Source organism: Python bivittatus, unplaced genomic scaffold (assembly GCF_059951505.1).
Source record: "Python bivittatus isolate LINGU-HERP-01145 unplaced genomic scaffold, Pbiv_v1 ctg000690_np1212, whole genome shotgun sequence".
Taxonomy (NCBI): Eukaryota; Metazoa; Chordata; class Lepidosauria; order Squamata; family Pythonidae; genus Python; species Python bivittatus.
The window spans coordinates 20,423,784-20,448,412 of record NW_028277096.1 but is presented as its reverse complement, the minus strand read 5'-3'; the positions used below and the strand labels follow the sequence as shown (position 1 = coordinate 20,448,412).

Here is a 24,629-nt window from a genome sequence, read left to right as displayed (position 1 = left end):
AAAAGCTGAAGGGTTCTTATTAGGACCACGGGAGCCGTTCTTCATTCCTAAAGGGGACAACCAGTCAGTCACATTCAGGGCAACAAGGGTGGCTAGTCTGTTAGCAAACCAAGCTGGGAAGGGGCTGTTAGGCGGCGCAGACTGCCTCTCTTTTTCCTCAAGAAAGCCACCCTTTCCCCAAGATGGAACAGAACCTAGCACCGCAAACGTACCTTTGCACCCTTGTGTGCAAGCCAAGTGGATTTAATTCAATGGCATTTTTTCAAGTGGGAAAAGATGATTTAGACTGGAACCAGAAGCACATGCACATGAATTTACATGGACCTGGTAAGAGAACTGATCAGAGTTCAGGAGAATCACTGGGTGGCTTTCACTTGGATTTCCCCAGCATGTGACTACATAGACACTGCGTGGTCTCTAGCACGTAAAACAAGAATCGGCCAATGTTGGTGGCAAGCTGCAGTAGCATAAGGTATATTAGTCTTGCACTACAAGAAATATATTTTTTAAAATGTTAAGGTCTCTCATGAGCCTCAAACTGCCAACCCAAATAAGAGATTGAGAGGAGACATGAGAACAGTCTTCCAGTACTTGAAGGGCTGCCCCAGGGAAGAAGGTGTCAATTGACTCTCCATAGCACCTGAGGGTAGGACAAGAAGCAATGGGTGGAAGCTCCTCAGAGGGAGATCCAATCTGGAAATAAGGAGGAATTTCCTGACCTTGAGAACTATTAAGCAGTGGATCAGCTGGCCTCCAGGAGTTGTGGGTGCTCCATCGCTGAAGACTTTTAGGAAAAAAATGGACAACCATTTGTCTGAGATGGTATGAGGACTCCTGCCTTGGGCAGGGGGTTAGACTAGAAGACCTCCAAGGTCCCTTCCAATCCTATGATTATATGATTTTATAAAACCGGGAGGTAAATCAAATTAATATATGACTTCTACATTATATGTATGTTAGCAATATAGCTGAAGAAGAGGTCAATTGTTTGTTGCTGATGAAATCATCAAGGAATGACAGGGCCTGCCCCTTTCTTCCAGCAAGCACTGCCCATGAGCCCCCAAGCTCCATCCTCCCAAGCCTGAGCATCAGGAAAGTTTGCCAACCTATAGCCTGGGGACATCTGGAGGGGGGGTCAAAAAAGAGTCAAGATGGTGTTTGCAACAACATGGTTGGAAGCCCATAACTCTGTCCCATTTTTATGGGGCTTCTTGCCCTTTTCTCTCTCTTAAGCCATGGCAAGCTCTCTAGAGCCCACAGAGCCTGCAAACACCACTTTGCCCCAGAACGTAGAAGCAATCCTTTTGCCATAGCAATTTATTCAAGATCACATGCATTTTTACATAGACGTGAGGCGTTCCAAGGAACAACATAATAGCCTAGGGAAAGAAATTTGCAGCTCGAATTATAATTAAATGAAGTCTATTTCTAAAATAAAAAGAAAAATCAAAGATCAACCTTCCCCAAGGGAAGAAAGGAAGAGGAAAAAAAAATAAAAAAAATAAAGAGCTCCTTTGCATATAATACTCCTGGCTTTGATATCAGGGGAAGAGCACAGAGATGTCAAACCAAGGTGGATTTCAGGAACTGACTAACAATCTTGGAAACTAATCCATGCTCTATCTGAATCTAGTCCTCATTCGTGTTTAGTCCAACTGTGATGCTTTGGATAGAGATTCGCAAAGATACCAACAACTCTGAATTAGGGGACCTGTTCTCCAAACGCACGAAATATGGACAGCGGCTTTACGTCCTACAGTTAGCAATGAATTGAGTTTGAGTCCAAATCTCCGTATGGAGATAGGGGAGCGGTGGGGAAGAGGAGCAGCACATTTTGGCAAGGAGCTTTAACATACTTCTTGAAAACAGCCACTTCCCTTGATTTGAGGGTTGGGAGGAGAAATATTAGAAAGCTATTCAGATGAAAGGAATCTCCCCAGTCATATTGCACAATAGAGCAAACGCAGCATTTTGTTTGTAGAGTCCCGGAAGGGCGAAAAGCAGACACGGCGTCCATGTGTTTTAGGGAACCACTGAGCCAGATGGACATCAAGAACTTCTGTGGAAGACTGGCTGGTTGGCCAGTTTGAGTTGAAGATTTCTTTTTCCCCAGGAACATGGTTTATGGGAAACCCGTTGGAAAGAGGCTCAGGGGCTGGCTCTCGGTGGGAAGAGGTGACCGGTAACCATCAAAAGTACGTGGAATGCTTTCGTTGGTGGACCCTGAGCTGTTACTCAAGGTTTCGATGCTTCCTTCTCGCTGGAGTTCTGCAAGAGAAGAAGAACACACCGTTCTGGTTAATGCTGGGGATTAAAAAAAAGAAAAGAGGGACAACGTTAGAAGGCTGTGTGGGTTCCTTGGGCTGGGATACTATGGGGTGCAGGGATGCTTTTCTGTAAGGAGCCCTTGTGTAACTCAGACCTTGTTATCTTGGCACAGTGACTTGATGGGAGACTGGTAAAATATCCCAATTCTCACAGCTGTTCTGATTGGGTGAGGAAGTGTATTATCCTCATGGGTGGGGGAGATTATTTTAGGGTGTTGCCTGGCTGATGAGTAGCCAATGGAAGGTATTTCTTGCCATTCCTCCTAAAATAGGCATCTCTCCCCAGGTGACCACCAATGATTATTGCTGGATGGGTCACAAATATAAGCTTCTCCAAAAGTGGGGGAAGTGTAATGAAGTTTACACACCATCAGGGATGTCTGTAGAGCAGTGTTTCTCAACCTCAGCAACTTGAAGATGTGTGGACTTCAACGCCCAGAATCCCCCAGCCAGTGCTAAGGTTGAGAAACACTGCTGTAGAGGGATCAAAAAAGTCAAGATGGCAACTACACCCATGCGATTGAAGCCCCACCCCTTTGGTACGTGAATGTATGGCTCAATGAATGAGCATGTGTACTGCACAGCTCTTCATCCAAGCTTTGTAGCCATCATTTAGATTTCCAGAAATGGAGACTTGTAACAATGACAAACCTGGGTACAGGTTTCTGGAACCCCCAAATGGTGGCTTGCTTCAGGTTCAACTGAAGGTCACAAACGTTGGGTAAAGAACCATGTATGAAGAGGAGGGTTAGGGATGTGTCAGCCCCACTAGGTGGACCTGACCAGACAATCCACTCCACAGGAAGACTAGAACTACACTTCATTGAGATTGGCCATAATAACAGAATCTTACAAGACTTATGGTGCTGGACCTCCTCTCCTTCTTATGCCCCAGTGAATCAGGGAGGGTGTGCCTCAGCCACTTCCAAATATTATCTTGCTTCCCAGGACTTAAAGAAAGATGCGCTACTTTACGAATTAAAATATAATATGAAAGTCGCAGAATCACAGGGTTGGACGGGACCTTGGAGTTCCTCTCATCCAGGGTTCCTCAACCTTGGCCACTTGCTCTCTACAGAACGACTGGTACAAACACTCCCTGCTAAACCTTTTCAGTTTATATGTCATCCAAACACCTCCAGTCTATGACTGGGTTTCAGAAGTAAAGATTCTTCATTCAAGTCATGATCGTGGCTTTTCCTTTCCTCCAGTTTTGCTGAACATTCCCGAGATCTGGCTTCTAGATCTTGGCCTTTTTCCAGCCAGGGTGATAGAGGACTGTTGAGTTGCTCCAGTCCCCTGCCACTCAGCTCTCAGTCTTTCTAGTCCTACCAGCACAAGCTGAGGACACGTTTATGACCAAGTCAACTGCTCTACCTTCCTTGTCCCTGCCTTGCCATCAGGAAGAATTTCAGAATGGCATTTTTCCATCAGGCGTCCTCCGGCGGCACATGGGAAACTGTACTGTGGAAATTGCAACGGCAAGATGTAACGACAGCCACTGATTTGGGTGGCTGTCAAAGAAAATTAGGCAAATTATTGATGGCTGCTAGTCACAATATGTTATTGCCAGCACTGGAGACAGAATGGGTCTAAAGATCACTCCCTAGATCAGTTCCACATCCTGCTCAAGGGCTTCCCACAGGCATATAACTGCCACGTTGTGGACAGGCTACTGGAGCAGATGTCCATAGATCAAGCATGGATATTTTTCACAGTAATTGTAGTAAGAAGCCACTTATGATGTTCGGGATCCTGACTTTCAAAATGCTTTCATTTGGCCAAGTTTCCAAACATTTGTTCTTTGCTGTAATAAGGACGAACACTCCTCTTTTTTGTAAAAAATACATGACATTCTTAAACTGCCCAAGTCTTGCTTCAGATATCGAAATCCTAGGCTGGCAAATGCCACTGCTTCAGAAAATACATCCGAGCCCTAAATCAAAGGCATTTATGGTTCAATCAAATGTATTTTGATTTGATTTCTTGAAAACAGAACAAATGTGTTGTAACATGCGGAAACAAAGAAAAAGATGTGCTACTTTAGGAATGAAAATATAATATGAAAGTCACAGAATCACAGGGCTGGAAGGGACCTTGGAGTTCCTCTAGTCCAGGGCTGGCTGGGGAATTCTGGGAGTTGAAGTCCACCCGTCTTAAAGTTGCCAAGGTTGAGGAACCTGCTCTAGTTCAACCTTGGTTTGAAAATCTCCAATGATGGAGCACCCAGGATTGCAGGAGGCAGGCTGTCTCACTGCTTCAGAGCCTTCATGGTCAAGAAAATTCCTCCTTAATTCAAATTTTGTCTTTTTCTGTAGTTTCCCCGTGTTGGTTCTTGTCCTAGGCCCCGTTCATGTAATGTGAACAACCTAACTCTTCACTTTTCCAGTCCACTAACTCACCTTTGTGATCAGGCAGCCCATCATCTTGGATGACTTGACCAGACATCTGAGGGCCAATCTTTCAGTCCTCTCAACTACCTCATGGCAAGGCAAGGAGCCTGTCACTGCCCTCCCCACTTCCTGCCATATTCCTCTCATTTTCCTTTCCCAGGGAGGTAATATAGGAACAACTTTTGAAAAAATCAGCAGTGACATAATCAGGTGGGTGCCCTTGAAAACCTACCTTCTCAATCCCTTTTTGATATGCCCTCTGGGACACTGGGTTGGCTCAATTATCTCAATTTTGGAGTTCCCATGACACATGTACCTCCCCGCACCATGTCTCAAGAGTGTTGTGTGAATAGGACCATAATGTTTCCTTAGTCAGCACAGCATCATCCATGGTTTCTGAAGGTCTTTTATTCCTTGGAAAACGATGACAACTTCTTTGTCAGGAAAAAAAATGGAAATATGGCAACGTTTGTACTAGGGTCACTAGATCTGGGATGCACAATTCAGACCACCAATAGATGGCAGCAAAGGGTGAGGGTTTTCTGTAGCTCTCTGCTGCCCTCTAGTGATCACGTGAGGCCTTTCAGTCCATATATGACAATCTTAGTTTAGACTGGACCACATATCAGAGATAAATCCAAGAATTGCCCTACTCTTTCAACTGCTTCGTTGTAAGCAGTAAAAAAAAAAAAAAAAGGTCCCCTCCCATTCATTTGCAGGTGGTACAGCTTTCAAAGGCAGTGATTACTAAAAAGTCCCATATTGATGACTGTAATTTTTAATTTCTCATGTTCTCAAAAAAAGCTCCAGACCCCCGATCCTACCAAAGGTAGGATATGCCTTTAAAGAGTTCATCTCAAACCTAACCAGAGGAGTCTGCAGGGTGTATTGTACTGTATATCAAAAAACAGTCAAGATAGCGGCCACCACCTTGTGATCAAAGCTTGCCTCTTTTTACCTGTGTGAAAAATGGGCTGGGCTTCAAACATGCCATAGTGGCCATCATCTTCACTTTTCTGATGCTCCCCATGGAAATCCTACCTTGGATCCAAGGGACTTACCAAGAAAGTGGGGAGGTGGCTGTCCTCTGAACAGCCATAGGAACTCACCAGAAATGAGCACCATTTTGTTGGAGAATAAAAAAATAAGGCTTTGATAAACTGACCACCCAGAACACTAATCAATAAGAGCATGGAAAAGATGGAGTAAGCAGCATCAGATCTGCTGGGGCTTAGCACGCCTCTATTACGTGAGTCATTCACCCCAGATGCCTCCCAGGTGCTGCTCTCCCCCCTCTCCTGCCAATCCTGAATTGATCACTTGGAGGTTCTTGAACAATCTTTTGGGATCTCTGAGCTGCAGGTCCCTAGACGTCACCCCCAAAGTCCAGCCCTACTTGTAGGAAAGGTCTCAAGGTACGGTTGCTTTTCTTTTAAGCCTGGTGGCCTCCAGATGCATTTAGTTGAGCCTGCCAAACATCTTCTCATGCCCGTGTCTCTCTTTTAGAGGCCTAGTCCCTTGGGGATCCCAGCCCTAAGAATTCCCCTTTGTTGGTTCAGGTCAAGAACAGGCCTCCAGATGTGGTTGGACCAGACCATGGCTGGTCATTGGCTCCATTGGCTGTGGGTGATGCAGTCTAACAATATCTGGAGAAGGGTAAGTTTCTGTGGCTTAATAGTTGCAGATCCAAAATATTAACCTTAGACACATTGCCTTTGCCTTCCCCATTCAACAGTGGGATTGCGTGCGTATCTCTCACCTTTGTCTGACCTGTTTTCCTTCTTCAGACAACAAGATTTTTTTCCCCTATAAGTATCTTTGGAAGAAGTCAATCAATACCACAGGAGACCCCACTGAGGCATGCGAGCGCAAGAAAAATCCATCAAGAGCAAAACTGCCACCTCTGCTTTCAAGGTGAGAATGACGGGAACCCACCATATTAACACGTCGGACTCTTGCCAAGAAGCCCGTGGAAGAGTTGAAGCAATGCTGGAGAAGAAGCTCCTCACCACAGCAATGGTGTTCCAGCGCCACAGGAGAAGGGAGGGCAGGGGAGGGCAGGGGAGGGGAACAAACTTGTCCCAGGTTTTGCAAAGTTATCAGTTTTGAACCACAAGCAGGGAAAAGCGAAGGGATAGTTAAGCAGGCAGGACACCAAATAGGCTGATGAGAGAGCTAAAGTTAAGAGGTGGATAGCTGTGTATTTTAGGGCTGTGTGAAGTTTTGTCCAGAAATTAGCCTTCATTTACAATTCCTGCAGTGGCAGAGGTCTCTGAGGAGAGAATGAGATGGCCAGTGGAAGAATTGTGCTGCTGACTTCTGCCCAAACCTCTGCCAATATAATGGGGTTGGCTTCCTGGGGGGAAGAGGATGGATATGGGCCAACATCCCAGGAGTGGGAGGGCAGACGAAAGCCTGGAGACCTCTCAAGCCCAGAGAGACAGAGGAGAAGACGCCATTCCCATGGACTCATCCTACACCCTGCGGCACTTGCCCGGGTCTCCCCTTCCGATTGCTGGAAAACAAGGCTACTTACATCTCTGATGACCTTTCTTGGACTTCAAGAGAGTGCTAGGGAGAGAAGGAGGTTTGCTTTGAGCTGGAACTACCTTCTCAGCCCTAGAGGTGATCCCGCTAGCTTTGGACTGAGGCACTTGGGGGGCTGGGTTGGGAAGCGGTGGTGGAGGCTGGGCCTGTTCTGTGGATAAATAGAGGGCTATGTTCATTGGGGGGGTGAAACACACAAAAAGGGGCAAAATACAAAAGAGACCAGGTGGCTTTCAGACCCCCCCCCTTTTTTTTAACCAGGGCAGAAGCACGTTATGCCTACTGGCATTTTTCGTGAGGCAAAGGCCATTCAGTGTCTTGCCGAGCGCACGGTCTTCCCTTCGTAGCGTTTTCCCTTTGTGGCGCCATCCCCAACAAGGAAGCCATATTTTTCCCCTGCCGACTTACCAGCGTTATTATATCAGCAACCTCAGTCATGCTTCTGCAACCCATGGAGATGATCTGAAGACAGCCAGGAAGCCTTACCAAACTGCAACTTGGAAGTGTCCCTAACAGAGAACAAGCACGCCCCGATCCTCTGCAGCAGTGTTTCTCAACCTTGGCCACTTTAAGATGTGTGGACTTCAACTCCCAGAATTCCCCAGCCAGCATGGAAGACTGGCATAATATCCACTTGCAGCCACTTGAAAGAGCTCCTGCATTTAGGATTTTCTGCTGCATCTTCCTGTGCCCGGGGCATCTGTCGATCTTTTTAGCACTCAATCTTCCCTTACCATCATCACTCCTAAAGAAGCCTCTCAAAGAGTTTTTGGCGTTTTTTTTTTTTTGCAATTCTCAGACAAATGTAGAAAAATACACCCGGACAAATATATGGATTGTGACTAGACTGTGGATTATGGTAGCAAGTCATTACTTTTTCTTTTTTCGGAGAAGAGGAATGAAGAGATTTTGGTTAATTCGTACTCCAAAGTTTGTATATACCAGGGGGTGGGACTTGCAGGCAGGTACAAAGGAGAGCTGCTGCGTAAGTGCCGAACGCTGGCCAATGTTTGCTAGAGATGCAAAATTACAGACGTGCCCTACGATTATAGTGTTAGGAATTTCAGCCTAGGTCAGACAGAGGTGAAGATCACTTGTAAGGATTCTGATTTCATTCAACATAAATTTCAGTGGTTTCAAGTTCTGCTACAATACAGATAGTCCTCACTTAGTGACTGCAATGGGTTCTCGTGAAATGGTCAGCAATATGGTCACTAAGTGAACAGAGAGAGAGAGAGAGAGAGAGAGACTGGGAAGATCATTGGTTGCTGCCATCTCATTCAGATAAAGTTCTCTTACACTGTCCTGTGCCTGACCTATTTCCCCCCCTTTTTTTGCCCCCTCGCAGGGTGGAGATATTGCTTAAACAAGCTACAGTATCTCTTCCTGACCTGCTTTTCTGCAAGCTCAGCACTTTTCTAAGTGCTAAGGGCAAGTTAATAAGCTCAGCATTGTGACCTTAATTAGTTGATTAGAACTTTCCAGCCAGCTCATAGCTGCTGCCTGAAACTGACCAGACCTTAATCAGTTTCACACTAAAGGCTTTTGTTATCCTAAATGCATAGGTGGCAAAGTTATTTTTTCATCAAGGTTGGTAATTGCCAATGGCAGCTATCCGGGGCAGCCGCTAAAGGAAGACTACCTGTAGAAAGATACTGGAGGTGGATGATCACTTTAGTAACAACAGCAAAGGCATCATTTCATGCTGTGTGGGAGAAGGCAATGGTAAACCGCTCCTGCATTCTACCAAGAAAACCACATGGATGAAGTCTGCCTATGCGATTGTTCAAAGTGAACACACTGTCTTGATGGCACCTATTCAATCAATCAGTTAAAAAATGGATGGGGGATGAGGGATTCTGGAAAGCTCCAGCAATCCAAAGTAAATGCATACTAGGTAAAAATCACTTCCAATATGGAGATGCAAGTTCATCTCCTTTTGTGTAATTGTTTTTATGAACGCAAAGAGAGAGAGGATGTGGTTGCATGAGAAAAGTAGGACCTCAAGAAAATGTTTCAGGCGAGAATAGTCCAGATCAGGATTCTGGCTGTCCCACCAGGTTAGGTCGGTGGGCGTGCTCCAGGTCCCTTTCCCCAAATGTCGTCCTCTGGGGGAACTTGGTGGCCAGACTTCTCCACAGCTGCCCCAACCTTTTGAAATAGCCTCCCATCTCAGATTTGGGGCCCCTGCCCTTTTAGCCTTCCAGAAGGCTGTCACTCTTCCCCCAAGCATTGGGCTGGGCTGGGACTGAGTTGGGGGTCGGTAGTGTGGGTTGTTATGGCACCCTGGGGGGAAGGGCACAAAATATTTTATGTGCTTCTTTTTGCTGGTTGCTGTGAGCAGCCTAGGATCACGGTGTGAGATAGGCAGCCATGTAAGTTCTGTACAATAAAGATGATCAGCAGCCAGAAAGCTGACCCGGCATTTGGACATCAGGATGAGCAATCGTGGGGAGACCCAACGTGGTCCAGGAGTTAGAGTGTCGGGTTAGGATGTGGGAGTCCAAGCTGGGTGCCAGTCGCTGCCTCTTAGCTGAACCTCCCAGCAGATCTGGAGCCCAACTCTAAGGCAATTTCTGTGAAATCCAGCCTCTTCTCTCAAATCCGTCTTGGCTTAATGCATCTTCCAGCTGTGATGTGAACCCTCTTCCGCCTCCCGCGCTAATGGCTCTACAGAGCGGGTGAGTCATGGTCAGCTGAGTCCCAACACATTTCCTCAATCGGAGCCCCCATACAGCAGCAGGGGGAGGAAATCAAAGTGAAATGTACATCTTGCTCTCAACTGTTTTTCACATTTTAAAAAACGTTACGAGGGTGCATTTTTATATATCCCACTTTGGGGTGTTCTGAATGCTCTGTGTAGATCGGTGTTTTTCAAACCTGGCAACTTTAAGATGTCTGGCTAGGGAATTCTGGGAGCTGAAGTCCACACACATTTTAAAGTATGCTGGCTGGGGAATTTTGGGAGCTGAAGTCCACACACATTTTAAAGCATTCTGGCTAGGGAATTCTGGGAGGTGAAGTCCACACACATTTTAAAGCATGCTGGCTGTTGAATTTTAGGATGTCTCTGGAGTGCCAGGGGATTCACTCCAAAAACAGGCAGGCCTGGATGGACAAGTGGGTGAGGCTAGGGTAAAACTAAGCTCAAATTGATTTAATTATGCTACAGATGAAATCAACAAATGACAGTTAGCACTGTTTACCAATCGACTACTTAATATTTTCCTTCTCTTGTCCCATCAAAAATTATAGTTTGGTGGCAATGATGGGAGGGTCTGAGGGTTTGTTATAAAATGACAGAATTATTGTCTTCAGATTGAAGAGGAAAAGGCGAAGCAGCCATTGTGGGAATGTGACTTTGGAGGAAAGAATCTCACCAAAGCCATCACATCCCGTGAAAATACACGCTGGAATAGGGAGCTGTGGGGATGGGGAGGAAAATGCTGATTAACATCCCATTCAAGAAGAAAGGAGTTTCATTTAATTGTATTTGGGGTCTGGGGGAACAACTGAACATGAAAAAGTGGAGAAATGATTTTGTGCCTTGCGTCTCAGATGCAGTCGTGGATCTAGACAGAACGCAGCTACCCTTTCAAGCTTGCTAAATGTGGTGAGATCTGTAGGAAGTCCAAACTCTTCCAAGGGGAGCTTTGCAGGCAAAAACAAACTTTGATTTAATCCCTGACATCTCCAGATGGCACTTACACATTCTGCTGTCTGAAAAATCCCATTGGACCAGAATTGATTATTTGGGGGCCAGAGAGATCAATGGCTTAACTGGGGATGAAGCAGGAAACATCTGATCGTTTTATCCCATGATGTTAAGCCCAAGATGCAGGGCTGTTTACAAGGGGGAGGGGTCAAAAAAGTCAAGATGGCAGCCACAACTTGGGGGTTAGAGCTGCACCCCTTGTCTTATCCACCATTTTGACTTTTTTGACACCTCTTGCATGGATGCCCCCACCAGGGTGGGCAAAACTGAACCCTGAAGTCTCAAATTTGTTGGAAAATGGAGACAGTTCCTTGACTGTCCAAGAACAGCTGGATTAGATGAATCTTCACCCCCCTTTGATTTTACGATTTTTGAGCCAATGGGGGGTGGGTGGGGAGGGAGCGAAAAAGTCCAGCAGAGGCCATCGTTATTTTCTGTCTCATCAAGAGCAAGCAAAAATGAAAAGAAAACTCTTGGAGCTGTCAGGCGGCCTTGCCCTGGGTTGGCTTAAATGCAAAAGCATTTTTATATGGGACATTAATTGGAAGATCCACAGGGCCCTGGAACGCTCATAAATCACGCTTCCCCTCTCCCACTTATGTCCGTGTGTGCTCGTTCTCTCCCGGCCGTGGCTCTTGCAGGACTGTGGAATCCCCTCCCGGGTGGATTCTGGCTCCTAATCGCCTTTCCTTTCCCCTTCTCGCTTCCCCCAGACAGAAGGGGCTGTGCAGCAGAAGCATCAAGATATCTCCTCCGTGGGGAGAGGACGGAAAGAGGAGGCAGGACCAGGCGGGCAGAGACGCTCCCGCTCCCTCTGCCATGGAGGATGCCCACATTCCTGCAGAGATGCAGCCCTGGCCAAGGGAGCCCAAGACGGCCAGGCCGACGTGGCGATGGCGGGGGGGGGGGGGGGAGGTGGACGGGAGCCGAGGAAAGGCGTTTGTGCTTTTCATCATCATAACCTGTCAGGATGCGTTAAACTCCAGGGGCTCTGCTTGCTAAGGGAATGCCCCCTTTGGCAATTCCTGAATGGGAGCAGGCGGGTGGAAAGAACTAATTGTAGCCTCATTTTCACGCACCACTCACTTCGTCCAGCACCAACCTTCTGAGGTTCAACTAACCTCTCCCTTCCATTCCCGACCCCTGCAGTGCTCCTCAACCTGGCCAACTTTAAGATATGTGGCCTGCAACTCCCAGAATTCCCCAGCAGACTTCAACTCCCAGAATTCCCCAGCCAGAATTCTGGGAGTTGAAAGCTACACATCTTAAAGCAGGCTGGCTGCGGAACTCTGGGAGTTGAAGGTCACACATCTTAAAGTGGCCAAATACTTTGCCACTGAAAACTACAGGGATGCCGAGACACACCCCAATCACATTTTCAAAAGAAAAATTAACAGGAAGGGTGGAAGAAGGGGTGGCAGCCCCTCCCAGACACCTTCCCTCCCATGTTGCTGTGTTCAGACAGCACTCCAAGTATTGGGGAAGGGGGAGGCGGGAAGCTGGAAGGTGTGTTTGAAATCTGCCATCTCTGCTCCTAATTCCCTGCATTTTACCAAATCATGCTTCTTTTAATCACCTGATAACACAGTCGTCCCCATAAGTCCCCTTTCTAATTTGGCTACGGGGCACAGGATGGTTCCATTGCATTAGGGTGGGGTTTTCCAACTTTCTCCTGAGCTCCTCAATGGTAACGTTAACGTGTGCCCCCACCCCCCTGAAAATGGCTCATGAGCGCCCGCCGAGTGGCAAAGAGCAGGCCAGCTGAAGTGGGTCCCTGTTCCCTCTGCACACACAAAGCTGGAGCTCTGTCCCCTGGCCAGCTTGTGGGACCAACATTTATTTATTTCATTATTAGATTTATATCCCCTCTTTACTTTGAACAACTCAAGGCGGAACACCTAATGCCCCGTCCTTCAATATCCCCCACAACCACAACCCTGTGAGGTGGGTTGGGCTGAGACAGAGGGACTGGCCCAAAGTCACCCCGCTGGATTCCCTGCCTAAGGCAGGACTAGAACTCACCGTCGCCCATCTCTAGTTCAGCGCCTTCACCGCTGCACCAAACTCACTCCGGCAGTATTCCAGCTTTGTGTGTACAAGTCACCGGCAAGCCACCATCAGCTGCCAGCTTGTCCAAGCAGAGCGGAACCAAGTTCTCAGAGTGATCCAGCCCCGCCGTTCCCAAAACCTGGTTCTGTTTCGTTTGGGTGCTCTGCCCGAACCCAGCTGGTCCTGCACGCCTCTGTCCCTTTCCCTTGCGTTCCCAGGCCGCAGATCTCCCTGGCGTGGCAGATGCCTTCTGAAAGAGGGGGGCGACCCTGCCTTCTCCGCAGTGCAAATGTCCTGCGTGAGCTGAGTCACTTGGTGTGAGATGGGCATCTATATAAATGTGATATATGAATAAATACAATAAAATGAAATAAAATGAAATAAACTGCCACTGTAGAACAGCGGTCATGGCCCAGGCCTTGCAGAGGCCGATCTCCAAGCCTCCCTCCACGCTCAGGGAGGTCTCGATTTTTGTTGCATCCACAAAGATCGGGCACCTTTCCATCGCTGCTTTTTTTGCGTCTTGTTTCCACTTATTTGCTTTACCATGACGCCAGGCTTTCCTGACGGGGAGTCTGATCTCGCTTGCTAACTATTCTAACTGGGCTTTTTAAAACTTTTTCCTGTTCTACAGTTCCTCTTTTCAGGTGTGGAATAGGGAACCAGCAGTTCCCAGGCGAGATTCCTAGGCTAGAGAGAGTTCTTACATCCACACTGATCCAGCATTTTCCAAGGCCATCAAGAGAATGACCAAGTTTCCATGGCCTTGTAAAGACAGGAAGATAAACCTAGACCAGAGTTTCTCAACCTTGGCAGCTTGAAGATGTATGGACTTCAACTCCCAGAATTCCCCAGCCAGCATGGCTGGCTGGGGAATTCTGGGAGTTGAAGTCCATACATCTTCAAGCTGCCAAGGTTGAGAAACACTGACCTAGACATTAGTCACTGGAACACAGATCTACACAAGGGATCTGACTTCTCTGCGAATATGGCTTCATTCTTCCCTTCAGGAAAGAGATTAATCTAGTCCAGGCATGTCCCAGAATTTTTGGCCAAGAGCTGAGATGTACACCAAGCCGAGCAAGAACCCTGAGAGACTTTGTGAAGCAGGTCAGGCTAAAACAGTTTGCCAAGGCCGTTCATAAGGACTAGAAACATTTGCTATTTTTTGCTCCCCAGACATGAGAGCCGGAACTCTCCAAATACCAGTCTCTCAGACCCTTTGACGGGGGATCGGATGGACCCCACGGCTACAGAATCAAGAAACACACACAGGCTGACCGGGGGACAGATTTTGGAACAGATTTTTCAGCCGAGTTGTAGGACTTTGATAAATGTTTTTTTTTCTCCTTGTTTTAATCATTTTACGCTGCACAGTCCATCCCCGGAGTATCAGCGCACAATTAAAATAAATGGACCATGAACTGGGAAGCAAAGACGGCCTGCAGTTTGAAATACCCAAACCCACTTCCAGTTAGACCACAACCGTGGTTTCAGAGACAAAAGCGTTCCTAGGGGTTTTCCATTTTCCCACCCTTTCTGCTATAAAAATAGACTGGGTGAGGATTTGTTTTTAACAAGAAAAAGACTTTTAAAACAAGAGCCCTGACAACTCAGTTTGTCAAAATGTCAGTTTGTTTCCATTCCTTTGGAATCCTTCCAGGTTTGCGTTGTCGCAATTCTTGGATAATTAAAAGTACATCAGATGAAAAAAAGCAAGTGCTTCCAGAAACCGTTTTCTACACTACAGGCATGGCAATGCCATTCCAGGATGTTGGTCTCTGTAGGATTTGGAGAAGACTTCTCTTCTGATCAAGCACTTCGCATTGCATGGCTTTAAACTTCGGACCCAGCAGCGTCCAGTCTGAACTTTTAGGGCTTCAGGTTGCGCGTGGACTAATTTCAAAAGCCCGCAGCAAATTATCAGTACAGGTTGCATGGCGAGATTGATTTGTTCCAGCCGTAGGCATCCAGTAGAAGCCATGATGATGTCACTGGTGTCATGATATCATGACACAAGTGGTGCAACTTGCGTAATTTCTGCCATGATATCATGACGCGTGTGACATCGTCACTTGACCTCCCCTTAGCCCCCCTGGGGGTGCCAATGATTCACTGGTAGCCCTCTGGCCAAAGGAGTACAGAAGGAACAAGACAGAAAGTCAGGTGATAGAAAGAGAATGGCGTGTCCTGTCTGCTTATGGATTTAGGCATAACCGAAGCTGACCTGTGAGGTTCCCACCTCTGCCTTCAGCAGTCAAGGGATCTTAGGAATGACTTCCTCTCATCTGACCTGTTCAGAGCTCCAGGCAAATTTCAAGCTGTAGTGGAGAAAATAAACCTAACAAACAAAATGGAGGCTGCACCCTTTTCCTCCCTGTTTTTTGGGCACAGTCAGGGTCAAACCCAGTTTCTCTCTTTGCCTAACCCTATCAGACCCAGGTTGACCCTTCCTGCCCCAGATAAAGCCCCTGCCATCCCATCTAGACCACAGAATACAGGTAGTCCTTGCTTAACGACCATTCGTTCAGTGACCGTTCAAAGTTAAATTGGCACTAAATAGCTACTTACAACCGGTCCTCACACGCCGCAGTGTCCCCACGATCACGTGATTGCAATCCGGGCACTTGGCAACCAGCTTGCACTTACAATAGTTGCAGTGTCCAGAGGTCACATGATTGCCATTTGTGACCTTCTCAGCCGGCTTCTGGCAAGCAAAATCAATGGGGAACTGCGTGATTCACTTAACGACCATGTAATTCAGTTAATGACCTCTGCAAAACTGTCATGCTGGCTAGGGAATTCTGGGAGTTAAAGTCCACTCATCTTAAAGTTGCTAAGTTTGAGAAACACTTCTATAGAGAAAGCTGAGATATAAATTATATTGTGCATCAGCAAAGGAAATAAATACTACCTGAATAATGGTGTCACATCAGGGACTGAATAGGACACCATGGTGTAGAATTTAACCTGGTCTATGTGCCCTGGAGCCCATGAGATGGTAGAAAGAATATTTTAAAAGGGGAGAAGGAAATTGCAGAGAACAGAATGAATTTTCTGCATTTTTGGAAAAAAGGAGAAATAAGGCAAACAACAATGACAAGAGAAGAAATTCTAGATCAGAAATCAGGAACCTGATGCTTTCCCATAATACTTTGCCACCATCCATGCTGGTTGGGGATGCTGGCAGATCAAGCCCCAAACCCCTGCAAGATGCCACTTACCTACTGCTGTTCTTAATGGGAAGGGGAAAACAAGCAGATCCATTGGGGTGTCATCAAGCTGGTCCGGTCCTGCTTGTGGGAGCTGGTTGTTAATTTTTTTCCTAAGGTCCATCTCATCTTCTTCTGCACTACGCTGAATAAGACATGCCCTTTTTATGACGGTTATAAAACAGACAGTTCAGGATGGGGGGGGTGGACAAGTCAGCAGGAAGACTGGACGAGGGAATGGGAAGCTGGTAGGGAGATAGAGCTGTGTGGGCCAGTGAGAAGATGGAGATACCCAGGCCAGTGGGAAGATGCTAGGAAGGCAGGAGACGGTGGGCCAGCAGAGAGATTGGTGGTACCAGTAGGAAGACTCTATAGACAGTGTTTCTCAACCTTGGCAGCTTGAAGATGTGTGGACTTCAACTCCCAGAATTCCCCAGCCAGCAAGGCTGGCTGGGGAATTCTGGGAGTTGAAGTCCACACATCTTCAAGCTGCCAAGGTTGAGAAACACTGCTCTAGGAAGATGGGGGGTGGGGGTGGTATATCCCAAACAGCTGCTGCCTTCTTTATATAATCCCCCAAGATCCACCGAAGAGTTCTTTCATCTCAAATACGCACTTGCTACTCTTTGATTGAAAATATTGCAAAGTTTCCATTGTAACACCGTTTAAAAGAAAAACGAAAGCAGGAGATGGGATGTGAGCGAAGCAGGAAATTACAGGCCAGTTAGAATAACATTTGTTCACAGTAAATGGATGGAAAGTAACATTAAAAAGAAATGTATAAAGCATATAGAAGGTAAAGATAATGAAGTGTCTTTGTGACTTGTGTAGAAATAAAGCCTTTCCCCCAAGGATCAGACAGATGTTTTTAAATGTATCCACGCAGTATTTATTTAATTTATTTAAAATATTTATCTACTGCTTCTCATATCTGAAAAAAAACAAACAAACCTGAAGTGGCTTTTATCTGGAGTGAGGGGTGAGTAGTTGAGGTGGCCAGATTTTCTAAAGAAGACAAATTATTTAGAATGATTAAACACAAACGGATCGTGAGGAATCCAATACAATCCCTTCCAAGAGAAGGTTACATTAAAATTAAAATGGAAGGTTGGCATTCTGGGAGGCAATAAAATAAAATAATAAAATACAATATCTTAATGTTCTGTCTATCATTATCTATCTATCTATCTATCTATCTATCTATCTATCTATCTATCTATCTATCTATCTATCTATCTTTCCTGAGAATGTCTGAGCTGGAAATGATTGACTAGAAAAAGACACTGTGATGAACAACTCAGCAGAAATGACCCTGTGTGCAAACATGTCTGTAGACCAGCACTTTTAATAGTAAAATGTAGCAATAATTAGTAGTTTTTTAAAAAAATATTGTTTGGGATTATAGAAATGCTGCCCATATTCACTGGCCTCTGGCATAGGAAGGAGCCCCAAAATGAATTAATTATGAAATTTGTACGCCACCCGATTCTCAACGACTCAGATAGTGCTACCCTCCAAGAAAAGGCAAGTGTTAGAACCCCACCATTCTATTTTTCAGCTTATTTCTACATTCGACACCCAAGAAAATTGGTATTGCTTTGAAAAATAACTCTAACTCCATGGAGAAAATTCTCGCAACAGGATGACAAGGATTTTCTCTATACGCTTTGCATCAGTTATTTTTCAAAGCATTGCACCCGAAAAAATGAATGCATTTGGGAGTTAACTGAGCTTTTTCGCATTTGGGTTGGGAAGAGAGAATAGCTAGGCATATTTGTGAATCAATCATGAGTGAAGATGGGGAGGTTGCTTGCTTCTATTTGCCACTTTTGCGTTGGAGGGTAAATGTAAGATTTACCCGGAACAGAAAGATTCTGTACTACGAATGAAGCTAGATATGACTTTTGCTCACAAGGAGCACCATCTGACCATTAAAAACCAGCCAGACCCGCTCTTGTGGCCACTCAACTTTCAGAAGGCTGTGAAGGTGGAGGTATACACAATCATCTAATAATTCCACAGCTTATGATCACATAAACTGAAAGATCACGCAGAAGTGATTTTTTAGAAGTATATTCCAAGAACAAAGTCCTCCAAATTATCACTTTGTTCTGATGAGCAAGCAGATATTGTTCCAGGAAGATAGATGAATCTCAAAAGTTAGCTTATTTTTATGAATCTCAGAAAGCAGACAGTTACCTCATAGTCTGGGCATCATTTGGCTAATTATGCTGAATGACAGATTTCAAGCAAAGCTTAACCTCAAAATGTCAACCGTCCCTGTCGAGGACCCAAATTTCCCCCTCCCCAATTTTGAGGTTACTTGGAATGTTTCATTCTGTAGCAAGTGTCTCATTTTAATGAATGAAGAACTGAGAAAGAACCCGGGAAGGCAGGAATCCTGTGGAAAAGGTGCCCCCTTCCAACTTCACCAACAATTTCAGGTGGGTGGATGTGTGTGTGCGCATCTGGCCTGAAGTCATATTTTTATATGCTGTCCTATAGAAAACTGACACTTTTAAATGCTGGTGCTGAAGAAGACTCCTGAAAATACCGTGGACAGCCAGGAAAATGAACCAACGGATGGATCATCAATCAACCCAGAATCCTCACTCGAGGCACCAATGACCAGACTCAAATTATCCTTCTTCAGACACATGATGCGAAGACCCAGCTCTCTGGAAAAGGTTTTAATGCTGGGAAAGGTGGAAGGAAAGAGAAGAAGAGGATGACCAGCAGAAGGTGGATGGACTCAATTACAGAAGAAATGGGTGCACCACTGGAGGACTTGAAGGACCTGGTTGGGGACAGATCTTCCTGGAGAATGTTGCCAGGAGTTAACATTGACTTATAGCAGTGTTTCTCAACCTTGGCAACTTTAAGATGTGTGGACTTCAACTCCCAGAATTCCCCAGCATGGCTAACTGGGAAGTTCTGGCAGTTGTGGTCCACACATCTTAAAGTTGTCAAGGTTGAGAAACACTGGATTATAGAAAGGCAGCTAGATTCAGGCTCTTTGAACCTTTCTCCATGAGGACCAACTGTTTTTACATGAAGGGATTATTATTTTTTTTAATATTGGGGCCCATTGAAACATGCAAACCTCTACCTGCTATCTGATGTCCTAGAAATCAGAATTCTATCATGCAAAAATGCTTCTGGCTCAAAAATTGAGTTGAAAGGAGGCTACACATATCATACGTCTATTGAAAGACCATAGGCATTTGAGTGCTCAGTGTTACGACATTTCAAGGTGATTGACCTACACACTGTAACGTAGCCACAGCTGAGAAAAAATGACTGTGAAGTTTCAAAGAGTTAATGGAAAAGCAAGACATTCCTTTCTCCGCATCCTACATTCAGATTCCTTCTGAGTGTTTTCTGGGGATCACAGAACTAAATGATATGAGTAAAGATTAAAACTTTCAAAGGCATTCAAGACAATAAAAGTAGTTTTGGACTGAGTTCCTAGCATCTAATTCAGCCTGGCATGCTGCAAATGTTTCAGAACTACAACTCCCAGAATTCCCCAAATTGGGGAAGGGTGGTCTAATGAGTGTAAATGGATTTTTTGCTGATTTAGGAAGCTCCCTTTTATCAGAAGAAACCAATCCCTGAAGGTCATGTTGGCTGCGAGCTCTGGGTTTTACAGACTATGAGAACTGGAGTACACCAGAAGTGCCAGAAGACTGGAGAAGAGGTGGCTCCATTGTTTTTTTTAAAAAAGGAAAAAATGGACCCAGGAAATTATAGATCAATCAGCTTGACACCAATATCTGAAAAAATCCTAGCAAAGATGATCAAATAATGGCTTTGCAAGCACTTAGAAAGGAACCATATTTCCCAGCATGCTCAGGATGTTCCTTGGTGATGGAGCACTCTGGAAGGAACTGATCCCCCATACTGGTTACCACCTTTAAAGCCCTGCATGGCACTTGGGCAGGTTATTTGCAGGACCAGCTCTCCCTGAGAGCATCTGCCCATCCTACGAGGTTAGATAGGGTGGGCATGCTCCAGGTCCCCTCCCTTAAATACTGCCACCTGATGGGACCTCAGAGGCGTGCCTTCTCGGTGGCCACCCCACCCCTCTGGAACAGCCTCCCACCTGAGATCCGAGGGATCCCTATCCTTTTAGCCTTCTGGAGGGCTGTGAAGACCTGGCTCTTCCCCCAAGCATTGGGCTAGGATGCGGGTTGAGCTGGGAGGATCCCTGGCGCTGGGGGCAGGGGGGCAGGGTATCTTTGTTTCTAACTATGTTTTATGGATTGCTGTGAGCCACCTAGAGTCATTATATGAGATAGGCGGCCATCTAAGTTCTGTAAACAAACAAACAAACAAACATCCCAGGCTGCCATGTTTGGATAGCAGCTTTCTCCTCCAAAAGGACCAGAATATAGCATTTTTCTAGCACATGGGCAGAAAGGAGATGGTGACCATCTCAAAAAGGAAGGGGGGGGGAGGGACGGAGGGAGGGAGGAGAAATGAAAAAAAGGAAAAGAAAAGAAATTGGGGAAACGGGTGTATTTGCCATTTTCCCGTGAATATTCTGTTAGACCCAGGGCTGTCCATCAAATGTCAGTGGTTATTGAACCTGTTTTTCTGGATTCCCATAATAAACCATAAACAAACTAAATGAGCTTGGTCCACATATGACATAAAGCCACCACAAAAACCTAGAAGAACCGAAGGTTAATGTTCACCAAGCAACTCTGGTTGTGTGAATGAAGCTGAAAAGCCTCCAACTGAACTGATTAAGTAGGAGCCCTCTCAAAGCAGCCCAGGACTAGCTGTGAATAACACCCAAGATGTCCTTCACCCATAAAATCTCCTTTCCTGAATGAGCAGAGCAGCAAAATGGGGGAGCGTTTCAAATCCAAACAACCAGGAAACCTGTTTCTACTGGCCTGGTCTGTTCAGATGTTTCCCCTGTCCCATCCCTCCCTTTCACTTCACTGCACTTTGGGGCCTACAAACAAAATGTGCTTCCAACTTTAATTCCAACTCTCTGGGGGAAAAGAAAAAAGACCCTGGAGAGTAATTCACACCCTTGTCTCCTCTAGGATAGATGACTGCAATGCACTCTACACAGGGCTTCCCTTGAAGACTATTCACCTTTTGGTGGGTGAGACCAATTGCACTCCTGGCATGCAAGCGTTTTGGGCTCTGCAGTGGCTACGAACAGTAATTCAAAGTGATGTTTCTGACTTATGTAGAAAGGCCTATGGGGCTTGGTGCCCTGATATGTTCAGGACTGCCTCCTACCCGTTTAATTTGAAGGTCTCGAGTAGGGATGCTGAGGGTCTCTCCCACATAAGGTTTCAGGGGCAGAGACTCGGGGGGAGGGTCCTTTAAGTCTTCCAGCATGCTTCTTGGAACATCAAGGTGGTGACTATGGGATTGAAGCCCTGCCTCACTTGTGTGCCATACATGTGGTGCATGTAAAAAAGGGATGGGGCTTCACCACATAGTTACGGCCACCAGTTTGACCTTTCTAACCCCCTCCTTGTAGACGCTCCTGATTTAACCTTTGGTTCCTAATAGGATCAGTCAAGAAGGGCCCAGGTATCTCAGGGACCGTCTGTCTCCAATAGTTTCTGCCTCTCTAGTGGTATTGAGCAGAGTGGGTGTGCCCCAGATCTCCGCAATTAAATAATGCCATCTATTGGGGGCCGGGCAGCACATCTTCTCAGTTGCGGCGCCTGCCCTCTGCAACAGCATCGCCCTGGATTAGCCACTAAGCGAAATCAGCACGTGTCTGGGGCACCAAGGGAATGGAGCACCAGGGCTTTTCACTCTAGTGATCGCGCCCTTAACTCTTTCACTGCCACACTCAACTTAAATCCAACTTTTTGTAATGGTCCTTATCTGCTTGTTCAACTTTAATCTGCATTGTTAAAAAAAAAAACACAATTTTTTTGGCACGGTGAGTGACTAACGTTTAAAAGGTTGAGTCTTAATGTCTTGTCAGTTCAATAATGGAAGGGCTGAGGGCACCATTGTCGGCTGTGCTTAGAGCATCGGTTGGCCTTAATCTGGCCCGGCCAGGAGATTTGTATGGCTCCACCCTACAGCTGTTCCAGAAGTTGTTAAAAACATGGCTTTGCTCCCAGGCCTGGGGCTAGGGTGGACGCTGAGCCTTTGTTGGCTTTGCACATGTTTGCTTCTTTTACTCTTCTGGACCAACTTTTTTTTTTAACTTTTTTGGTCTTTCTTTGTGTTTATTGCAAGCCACCCAGAGTCTTTAGGGAGTTGGGTGATCTCCATATTGAGGGAGGGAGGAGAGAGGAAGGAAGGAAGGAAGGAAGGAAGGAAGGAAGGAAGGAAGGAAGGAAGGAAGGAAGGAAGGAAGGAAGGGAGGGAGGGAGGGAGGGAGGGAGGGAGGGAGGGAGGGAGGGAGGGAGGGAGGAGGGAGGATTGAGGAATATTAATCTCCTCTCCTTGAGGACATTTGTTTATTTATATATTTATTAGATCTCACTTTCCTCCCAGGAGCTGAAGAGGATGTTAATAAGACACCCTCCTTCACAGCAACCACCCTGTGGGGTAGGTTTGGGTCAGAGAGAGAGAGAGACAGGCCCCACATCACCGCATGCGCTGAGGGTGGACTTGAACCCAGGTCTTCTCATTCTTAATCCACATCTTTACCGCTACCCTGCGCTGGCTCTAGAAATTCAGCATCTGGATCTGGATGCTTTGCTTTCGAGGCCTGAAAATTCCCCCAAGACCTCTTCTCTCCCCCAGAGAGACTTGAATCAACGTGAGTTTCCAAAAGCAAAGTCCTCAGCCAGCCAGGATTTGCAATAACTGTGAAACGAGAAATGCTGTTTACCCATACCAGCAGATAAATCCTCACTCGCCGGAGGTTTGCCCAAGTCCCGAGAGTCATCTGGTTTTTATTTGTGACACAAAATGTAATTAGCCTCAGCAACGCAGCAGAAGAATTCAATAAAAGAGAGCTTTGCTCTTAATGGTCGGATTGTGACATCTTCACCCCCATAAATGTTAATTAAGAAAACGCAATTGTTTCGTACCCTCCTTCGCAACTAAGCAGAGGCCTGGAGGGAGAGGCTGAGGATGAGCGGATGGACGAGCTTGGGGGTATTTTTAAAACATAGCTTAAAGTGACCTCTGTGCACTAGGGGTAAATGCATGTCCCGTGGCTCCAGAGAGTCCTGATAAAATTAGAATTTCATAGTGAGTTGATGTTACTAACACAATCTACGTGGAGTTGCCCTTTTTTCTTCTGAACGGCAGAAAAGTTCAGAACTTATAACCCCAGACAGCCTCTTTTGTCCAGCACCGGGGTAGTAATGCTCCAAATATTGTGGATCAGACCTTGAAACTGTTCTTTCAACCCTACCCGAAATGTTCCTGCTGCTGTTTCACCCATCCTGCGAGGGTTCCAAACTCGCAACGACTCCGTTCTGAACGTGCAATCTCTCTTCCGAACTTGAAGCAGAGCCATTCCAGCACTGGAGGACTTCTGATAAGGTTGGGACAGCCTTTCTGGACTTGAAGCCAGTATTCCACGTTTGGGGTGAAACATTTCACACTTGAAACGTCTTGCATACTTCTACCAGGCTATTTAAAAAGAGGCAATTTGCACACGCCCAGCTTTAAGGGCCTGGCAAGAAGATGTGAAAGGGCAGCCCCTGCGCTCTGAAACTCCAAGTTTGGAAAACAGCTGTCGTGGGTGTCTGTAGGGTATGGTCAAAAAAGTCAAGATGGCGGCCACGACTGTGTGATTGAAGCTCTGTCTGTTTTTAAGGTGTTGCATGTCTACACCCTGCAGACACCCCTAAGCCCTGCCTTTGTTTTCCTTCTACAAAGACATATATCTTAGGTTTGTTTATTTCTTTGTACTCAAGATAACATGCAGAGAGATTCAGCTCCCGTAAACCAGATTTAAACTTATCTGCACATTCCAAAGATCAAAGTATTAGTTTTGCTTTCAGTATGTACATTGTTCAAAGCCAACGCTGAACTCGCACTTTACCCTCTGGGAAATCTGGGATATTAACAAAGAAGTGCAGGCCGAAACGTTCTGTGGAAGATTCGTAGACTGAAGGTGAGATGGTCTAGTTCTACAGGGAGTGCTTTTTTCTATCAAGCGACCCTTGGCTCAAAAGATTTACCCCCCCCTGCACATGAGATTTGTCCCCTCCCAAATTTCAGGTAAAGGAGAGATCCTGTCACATCCATATTGTTCATCTCAAAAGGTAGAAACGTTCCATCGCTGTTAGAAAGGAATCTGAAAGTTCATGATGGTTAGGGAACTGGTTATTGAGTTGTTGGCTACACATATCAATGGACGTATGAACTTTGGAACGTCTAAATGACTTGATCATTTCCTTTTGGTCTTGCTGGTTGGCTTCCTGGGAACATC

General features: G+C 46.0%; 1 protein-coding gene across 6 annotated transcripts in view; it reads right to left on the bottom strand.

The window, feature by feature from the left end:
* Nucleotides 1-1,484: 1,484 nt before the first annotated feature.
* The window catches only part of BCAS3 (BCAS3 microtubule associated cell migration factor), a 514,094-nt gene continuing 490,949 nt past the window's right edge, over nucleotides 1,485-24,629 (bottom strand). For 3 of the 6 annotated variants that reach the window (XM_088152589.1, XM_088152586.1, XM_088152588.1), the window contains one exon: nucleotides 1,485-2,268. In XM_088152589.1, coding sequence (XP_088008715.1) covers nucleotides 2,232-2,268 — 37 coding nt within the window. In that variant the 3' untranslated portion in view covers nucleotides 1,485-2,231. The other 3 variants (XM_088152585.1, XM_088152584.1, XM_088152587.1) reach the window with 1 other exon arrangement.